This window comes from Amphiura filiformis, unplaced genomic scaffold (genome assembly GCF_039555335.1).
Source record: "Amphiura filiformis unplaced genomic scaffold, Afil_fr2py scaffold_71, whole genome shotgun sequence".
NCBI classification, from domain to species: domain Eukaryota; kingdom Metazoa; phylum Echinodermata; class Ophiuroidea; order Amphilepidida; family Amphiuridae; genus Amphiura; species Amphiura filiformis.
Genome location: NW_027305535.1, coordinates 1 through 9,325, shown reverse-complemented (window position 1 = coordinate 9,325; position 9,325 = coordinate 1). Strand labels below are relative to the sequence as shown.

The 9,325-nt window shown below is 38.9% G+C and overlaps 1 protein-coding gene across 1 annotated transcript; it reads right to left on the bottom strand.

Moving 5' to 3' along the window:
- Positions 1 to 523: 523 nt before the first annotated feature.
- LOC140144682 (uncharacterized) lies at positions 524 to 8,997 on the bottom strand. The gene is made up of 6 exons (XM_072166488.1): positions 8,657 to 8,997; positions 7,134 to 7,340; positions 6,460 to 6,507; positions 5,472 to 5,595; positions 2,766 to 3,095; positions 524 to 1,949 (listed from the first exon to the last, which is right to left on the bottom strand). Exons 1-6 carry the CDS (start codon positions 8,877 to 8,879, stop codon positions 1,730 to 1,732), a joined length of 1,152 nt encoding a protein of 383 aa, XP_072022589.1. The 5' UTR covers positions 8,880 to 8,997; the 3' UTR covers positions 524 to 1,729.
- Between the last annotated feature and the right edge of the window lie 328 nt (positions 8,998 to 9,325).

Sequence of the window (9,325 nt, the reverse complement as noted above, 5' to 3'; positions counted from 1 at the left end):
TACACTACACATATTCGCATGTGCTGGAGGCTCAGCTCCCATGTGCAGAATTTTTGTTGCATGGTTAGATGTGGATTTCTCTCAACCTCTCGCTTTACACATTGCCGAAACTATAAAACTACTAAATTAATTCCCCTTGGTCCGCTTTCCATTCCGGACTCTGCTCCAACCACGGCATCTCAATTTCCTCGTGGGAGTCTGCTACCTGAATGCTCCGACCACGGCATATCCTCGTGGGAGTTTCTCAATACTGCTCCGACCACGGCATCACAGTTTCCTCGTGGGAGTCTCTCATTTCAACTTAATTAACGCGGCAACGGTGAAGGAGGACTTGATCCGATTATGCACATATCCGGCGACAAAGTTCATTCTGTGACAGTGCTCATTATCATTAGTCCAGTGATTTTCTTATGCTTCTGAATTATTTTTCTCATTCATTCTCTTTCAATGTTTTCGGATGTAATCAATAATTTATCCGGAGCTGTGTCACTTCCGTACCCTGCGGGCGAACGACGCTTCTCTCAACTGGTTACTACATGATCTTTTGAGTTCTTTATTGTCCTGTATCTCACGGCTCTCGGAGTGATTCATGATGCAACCAGCTAATCTATCTCGGCTCTTTCGGCTCTCATTATTTCTTCTTGTTATTCTGCTTGCTCTGATCCGATAAGACTTACAATCCCACCGCTGCTCACCAATGTGGCGGAAACTGGTATACATGTTTATTTTAAGAAAATATAAAAATAGTCTCGGGCCCGGCCCGCCAGATGAACTAGGCCAACGTACAACACATTTTGTTCTATTATGTAAATATTTATTATGATCAAGTTCTCTTGTGTAGTGCCTTTTCAAGTTCTTGCTAAAACGCTATATAAATATCACTTATGTATACATGTACGAGTCTGTAAATTCAAAAAAATAATTCTTTAGTCGAATTGCACCATGAAGCTAAGCATGACATACATTCCAATGGTATAAGCCCCCTATATTAAACCTGACATTGGAGAATTTTAGGGGACAAAATGATATTGAAAATAGTTAGAGAATAAGCTAGAGTTACAAAAATTTCCATACCAATCGTTAAATGTCATTTAATCTTTAAAAATGTAAAACTATACCAGAAAAATGTGATACAATGCAGCTATTGAACTTAATGCCTTTTGGAAACAAACTCTTCATATGTATGCAGACAATGCTATTTTAATGGTACATTACGTATTGTTGGTCGAAGCAGCCAAAAAAAAAATCGATTTTCATTATTTAAATCAATATAAAACTAACACTTTGATGTTTTGCAAAAGTTCATTCTACAAATCTTATACTTTGAAATGTGCTTGGTTTAATACTGTTGTTTAAATTAGTTATGTACGTTTTACAAAAAAGTGTTATTGTTTCAGCCCTCTTTACAACATGTTTTATTTATGGCGGACACTGTGTTTTCACTGACGACTATACGCCCAATCAGCATGCATAATCAGTAATACCAATCTACAAAAAACACCCAAATAGCACCCAAATCTGCACAAGTTGGTGCTTTAATGGCACTTTTGCCCAAATGCACCAACTTGGGAGTGTCGGTCTTCACTATAAAAACACCTGTTATATTGATATACCAAAATCGGTGAAAAGGTACCCCTAAACCCGTGTCACATGCCCGTAACTAGTGAGAACCCCCTCCGGGGGATTTACATGGGTTATGTCACCAATGGTTGGTGGCTCAACTGTAACTTTAAATGTTTTTTTCCCGGGGAGTTGCCTGCAATACATTTTGATAAACTTGGGTATTCTGAGCATTTATCAAACCAGTACCATTCTCTCTTGGAACAGCGTAATTGCTGTCGCTCAGTGGCCGCGACCGCGGAGAGTCGTAGTCATTTTTAATGTCTGGAATGGGTGGCCTGCGTGACATCTGTTCGTCAGAATCATGTTTTGAAGTGGGCGGTTTTCTTCTGCAAAAAATTAAATAAAACATATTCAGTCTTTGTTCATTTGATTTCGTCCTTTTCTTTTGTTGTTTCTTATTCTTCTTTCCTCTTTTTGCTTCTTATTCTTTTTCCCTCAACCTTTCCCTTCTCCTAATTCTCCATTTCTTTTTCTTTCACTTCTTGTCTTCTACTCATTTTCTTTGTCTTTTTTTATTTATCATTTTCTTCTTTTTGTTTTTGTACTTGTTCTTCCTTGATGTCATCGACTTCTTTTTCTATAATTCTTCTTCTTTTTCCTCATCTTCCTGCTTCTCCTTATCCTCTGTTTCTTCTCATTCTCTCTTGTTTTTCTTTCATATTCTTATTCCTTCCCCCTTTTCTTTCTGTCTTATTTTCTTCGACTTCAGGTTCTTATCTTCCTGCATCTCCTTATCCTCTTTTTCCTCCCCGTTTTCTCTTCTATTCCGTTCTGCTTTTCTTTCATTTGATCCTTTTTTCCTCCCCATTTCTTTCTGCATTCTTTGCTTCTTCGTTAGCTTTCGTTTTCCTTTCTTCTTCTTCGTCTTCTTCTTCTTTTTCTTCGGCTTCTTCTTCTTCGTCTTCTTCTTCTTGTTCTTCTTTCTTCTACTTGTGCTTGTTCCTCATCTTGTTCTTCGTTTTTCTTCTCTTCTCTCCTACTATTTCAATGCGACATTAATCGTGTGTTTAGTATTACGCGACTGTTTACATTTTGTTTTGAACAAAAGTGGCACTAAGGTTATCTTTCCGTCCGCCGGTTGCTCACACAAAACTATTCATTATTATTTCTATTATCATCATCCTATAAAATTTCAGACTTACGACAAATCTTGATATTGGTGTTGAGAGCCATCTAGCTCCTGATAGGCTGGATTTTGCTCTGGAACAGAACGAGGATCTGGTGGCGCTTCATAGTCATGGTCCGCACCAGGCGTTTGGGAGTATCGTGGACGACGTGGAGGTGGTTCATACGTGTGGTCCGTACTCGCTCTTGGGGGTCGTTGGCTAGGTGTTCGAGGGTTATCCAATGTTTGATATGCCGGATCTACCGTAGGCCCTGGTGGGGGTTCGTAGTTTCCTTTTCCAGTCTCTTCAGACTTGTTAACGATGCGAGAAGTCATTGGAGTGTCATGCTGTTTTGCAGTCTTTTTTCTGACAAAAAAGGGAACAGCGGCGTCGCATTAGACTTTATATAATTATATACCGTATACGAGTATGTATAGGCCTAAGCTCTGGGCCGGATTTACCATAGGGCCAGATGGGCCCGGGCCCAGGGCCCCCAAAATTGCCCTGTGCAGTATGCATCTTCCATTTTAGCCGAAAAACACCATGTTTTGGGCCAAAATAGCCTACAAAAATTGCCAAATTTTGCGCGCGTCGCCCGCACAAGCCTTTTATGTGGCAAAATTTAGCTTCAATTTGGGCTAAATTAACCCAAAATTTAAATTTTTTAGCGCGCTTCGCGCGCAAATGTCCAGGGAAAATCTAAAAACTTGGCCACTTCAGTGCACATGCCTTCCTCACGGTGCGTTTGGGGCCTCCAAATTTTGGCCTGGCCCAGGGCCCCAAAAAAGGTAAATCCGGCCCTGCCTAAGCTAAGCATCACAGTTTTGCTAAATTAAGAAAAAATCGTACAATAGGAGGCAAAATTAGGCTATTTTCCGAAAAAACTAAGAACATTTTGAAAAAATGACTCATCCATCATGTCCATATAACAAAATTAGTCCACAAACAAAAAGGAGTCATTCATATAGCAAATTGCCCCAAAACGACTCCTGTTTGCGGCACATCCCCTTATGGTCACTTGTAGGCCTACTGAGCTGAGTCCAACCATCAAATCGTCAGACGATATGATATGAAACTAAAGGGAAATCCGAAAACTCTTTCTTCACATTTTTGGTTTGTCAGAAAAGATATGGCAATAATTTACTTACGCAAGGGCTTAGCCATAACAATACTAAACCACATGACCAAAACGAAAGCCAGGAACTTGAATAGTTCCATTGAATTAGAAACAAATTTAGTTTTTTTTCAATTGAGCATAATCTAGCAGTTGATGTTGTTGTTGCAAACTGTGCGCACAGTAATAAAACAATAATTTGTTTTAAATATTTTGTTTTTCTGATGACTTGCAGTTAATGTAAGATTTCTATTTGTGTGGCTATAGTGTAAATGATGATGATGACGATGATGATGATGATGATGATGGTGGTGATGATGATGGTGTAGATGATGATGATGATGATGATTATGATGATGGTGTTGTTGTTGTTGTTGATGATGGTGATGGTGATGTTGTTGTTGTTGTTGTTGTTGATGATGATGATGATGATGATGATGATGATGATGATGATGATGATGATGATGGTGATGTTGTTGTTGTTGTTGTTGATGATGATGATGATGATGATGATGATGATGATGATGATGATGAGTCGTGATGGTGACGATGATGGCAGTGATGAAGGATTTAATTTAGTAATAAATTTTCAACCCCCCTCCCGCACCCACCCAGTCAATGTTGTTTTGATACTGAGACAGGAACGGACAATTGGTCTAGTATTGGCTTCAACATTGCTTTGGGGAGGGGGTTGCAAGCAATATGAAACATTAATGTTTGCCACTCATGTTACTTGTAATGTTTAAACAAAGAGCACGTTTCTATGGTATCACTCAGAGTAAGCTGCTTACTTCTCATGTATATGTTTTTGCTTAACACATGTGCTATGAGCCATCATCTCCAAATACACAGTTCAGTGACCTCGAGGCCTCCATTCAACAAGAAAGTAAACCTGCTGTTATAGAGGATGAGGCCCACGTGCCAAGGCCAAATCGACTTTTACAATGTTTATTGAAGAGATAAGATATGCATAATCTTAGTTTGCGAGAAGATAAGAGGTCAAATTTTTCCATGTTAAAAATAGAATTACATGCTAGGCATGTTTGTTCCTCTTGTCGTTTGTGTATAATCAATCATCATCATCATCATCATCATCATCATCATCATCATCATCATCATCATCATCGTCATCATTATCATCATCATCATCATCGTCGTCGTCGTCGTCGTCGTCATCATCATCATCATATCATCATCATCATCATCATCATCGCCATCATCATTACCTGACTACTAGCCACAAACCCATACCAAGGAAAATAAAATATCAATTTTGCTGCAAGCCCTCAGAGAAAATTAATATACAAATATTTAAAATCATGTTTTATTACAACGTATCTAATAGTAATAGGAATTTACACACAACCATGACAACTGCTAAATTAAGCTGAAATGAAGAAAATATAGACTATAAAAAAGTCTATAATGAAAATAAATGTTGTTTAGACGTGTATGCCTACTATAATGCCGGTTTCATACTATAATGCCGCTTCTGCTGAGCGGCATGACGCACGCGTATTGCAAACAAACGGCTACAATCAAGGCTTGTCATTGGCTGATATCATGTCATAACGCTTGCTGCAGCGGTAAGCGGCATGGTAGTCTGACAGGGGCATTATGTGTGTTACCTGCAACAAACTGTAACTATGATGCAGGCTACTAGGATGATGATCACAAATGCACCCGCAGCTGCTCCTATTATAATAATTAAACTATTGTTTGTAAACGATGCACCAGGAGACGATGTATGAGCTGTCAAAAAGAGAGGGAGAAATAAAAATGGAGGTTATATATCATTGTGCAATCCCGGGTGTGCAATTGACCTTTTTGGTAAATTTTATAAGCCTTTGCGAGTACACCTGAGAACTCGTCATTTGACGTCACGATGACTTGCAATGCGCACTAACGATGTTCGATAAACGATGTGCGCATCGGCGTGACGTCAAATGACGAGTTCTCAGGTGTACTCGAAAGGCTTATGGGATTTAATACCGAAAAGGTGAATTGATCTTTTCGGTAAATCCCATAAGCCTTTGCGGGTAGACCTGTGATATCGTCACGCCGATGCGCACATCGTAACTACACACTTCTGACACTTCACGGCTTTGAAATGCGCAGTAACGATGTTCGCTAACTTAAACGATGTACACATCGGTGTGACGTCAAATGATGCCATATCAGGTCTACCCGCAAAGCAGTATGAGCTTTACGAAATTTACCGAAAACGTCAATTGTCAAAAACAAAGTAATAATACTTTGTTATAGGTTGTTCGCGTGAAAGCAACTCGAAAAAATTGTTGTAGTGCTGTTTGTTCCGGTTTACCCATATGAAAAGTCGAGGAGACTATCCTGGCTGCGATGGTATTTCTTGAATTAAGCTAATAAGAGTACTACTGTACCTGTTTAGAGCGAGGTCCCTGAATGGCGCTATATTGTTTATGGAATTAATAGGGTAACTGTAATCAGTCTTTGTTTTAAGTGCTGGGGCTGTGAGTTTGGTATCACTTACTACATATAAATCATATACCTATATATCATAAGCTATCATAATAATAAATCACTTTTCTCTATCTTAATAATAAAAAGAATTCCGGAGACTACCAAACAGTTACTTACTTGCAGTTGGTGCTGTCGTAAGCGATACCGCTTTTGTAGTACCATAGCCTAAAATACAAATGTTCAGAAGGAAATTATAGCTCATTACACTCATATAGGTACTTGTGGTCTGGGCGGGGTAGGATGACCCTAAAGTATGTGCCAAGCATGTTAAAGGGTCTGTCAGATTTTTAAAATTTTAATCAGTATTGCTGTATGAAAATTAGCAAGAAATCGAATTCATTGTAGTCGAAGGAACTAAACATTGTATTTTTAGCTTCAGTTTTGGATCATAAAGATTTGGCTCAACGTCTGGGAATAATACAGTACATAGTTATAATACACTTTTTTACATACCTGCCAGAAGAAAAATAAACCTGTCAAAGGAATTTTGACTTGTTTATTCCTTGGGATCAGACGAACAACTTATGTTATTTTATAACTTGATTAAAGCATTTTCAATTTCAATCCCTCATATGACCTTTGACCTCAATAACTCAATTTGCTCTTGGCACCCGGCAGATTCGGAATCTACACACCTTCCCCTAATACTTGAAGCAAAAAAATTCCATTAGTTTTACGCAACTTCACGGTTATACTGGGCCTTCAATGATCTCTATCTTCGAGTCGACTATATCACTGAAATATAATTATGAGCTTAGAAGAGGAAACAGAAACATCATTATACTACTAACCCAGGTCAGTTACTGGTAAACCTATGTTTGGCTGCGCCGGACCTTTACCCGTAGCTGAAGACCCTGCTGAAGACTTTGGAGATGCTGTGGACACCCTTACTGATGTTGCACTGACAGTTGTTGGTGAACTAGTTGTTGGAGGAGTTGTTGTAGGCTTAGTTGTTGTTGGCGCTTTAGTCGGCGGTATGACGGAAAGTTGAACATCATCTTGACATACAAAATGAAATCGAATGGATATGTAATTACAACATTGCGTAATACATCTAGTAATACATATTTGTATCATCTGCATGCACTATTCCACTAGCGTCTACGCTTGAGTTTGAACGCCCATAGTGCAGTCCCACACGGGGTCACACATTAGACAGGATTAGATCTTACAATACACGTGGTACATGAATTGTGTGACGTCAATTTGATGTCATTGCATTAAGCAACCACTCTAACCAATCACCACTCGACTCTTGAATCACATTTAATTGACTTCACACTTTCACGTATCGCGTCCACGTGCGATAATCTGATCATGTCTTTTGAAATCGAATGCGGACATCAATTACCCGCATACCCCTGAAATACGGTAGTGCATTATGGCATAGAAAAAAGTTATAGCTTCTATACTTTATACTCTAGACAGTATGGGAATATTTATTGTCAATCTGTCAATATTGTCATACAACTGACGTAGTCAAAACAGGATTAGATTACCACACGTGGACGCGGTACGTGAACGTGTGATGCCAATTTTATGTCACTTCAACCTCCATATTATATTACATCAATCGGCACTCGACTCTTGAATCACATCAACTTGACTTCACACGTTCACGTACCGCGTTGTAATAAAATATGACACACATTTATTGTGTAAGGGATCTATAACGTAAAAGGATGTCATGGGCTGCATCTGGTCTGCGGACCGTAAGCTATAATATCCAGAAACGAATGCGTATAGCATTAAGTGTACACATGGATTAAACTCCTTAATGTTACGCTTTGATGTAACCGTGTTGGTCAAATATGACACATATTTATTGTGTAAGGGATCTGTAACGTAAAGGATTGTCTTGGGATGCACCTGGTCTTTGGTTATCCAGAAATTCCAGTTAGAAACGAATGCGTATAGCATTATATAGTGTACACATGGATTAAACTCCTTAATGTTACGCTATGAAGCATTTAAAAGGCCATCTATCTAGCATACTTACACTTGCTTGCATTATTACCCCCATTGAGTCATGCTTGTCCTAAATCTAGCACATTATGCGGACATTCAATGCAGAAAACTTTACACAAAATTCACGCATACGGATTTTCAGATCCGGTCAATGGTTGGTTCATAATAGCCAGATACAAGATGTTAAAAGATGTTAGGTCGTGTTCACACGGTCGGACTTAAGTCACTTAATACCGGTAATAAGTCACTATTACCGGTTATAAGTCGCTTATTACCGGTAATAACTCACTTATATCCGACAGTGTGAACACGACTTTAGACTGTAAGTTATTACATCATAGATTACCTGCAACTCTGAGTTGTATGGTCAATTTGGCAGCGCTGCTGATATCACCATGTCCACTGTACCCAACAAACTCCCAAACATTACCGTCATGAGTCGCTATGTCAGGAGTTACTTCTATTGTGGCGTTTGTGTCTGAAAGTTGCGGTGTCTCAGCATTTGGTGTTATTTCTGCCTGTTGTAGAGGAGTTGGCACTCCGCTTACAATTAAATAGCAACTTGCCATTGGTTTCGCGCCTTCAATTATGCATCTGAATGTCACTGGCTGAGAGTTTTCTAGCACTACTACCGAATTGCTGGTGGTGACCTCGAGGTCACTTACAAAAATGCGGATTTTCGATGGCAAAACTGAAAACAAAGGAGGATTGGGAAAACGCGAGTATTAGTAAAAGATCGGAGATTTCGCTTGTGTTACGTGTGTTCATCTCATTTTCCTTAAACATCACAAAATCTTTCAAAATAATATATAGTATTACGTATCTTAAAGACACGTTTAGAGAAATTCAAGAATTGTTGTCACTACATGGTTTTAATTATCAAGTTATAGTAAAGTATGGTACTTTAACATTTGAAGACCTGAGCGCAAGAAGACCGTAAGTCCACTTGACCCCTCAACATGAATACATTAAAGTTGCGTATAGTTTCGTATTGTTTGGTAATGATTTATACATG

Coding starts and splice junctions, on each gene's coding strand:
- LOC140144682 (XM_072166488.1), bottom strand. CDS start 8,879: ATGGCAAGTTGCTATTTAATTGTAAGCGGAGTGCCAACTCCTCTACAA. Junction 7,341..8,656: donor CATACAACTCAGAGTTGCAG/GTAATCTATGAT, acceptor TTGTATGTCAAG/ATGATGTTCAACTTTCCGTC. Junction 1,950..2,765: donor CACCAATATCAAGATTTGTC/GTAAGTCTGAAA, acceptor AATTTTTTGCAG/AAGAAAACCGCCCACTTCAA.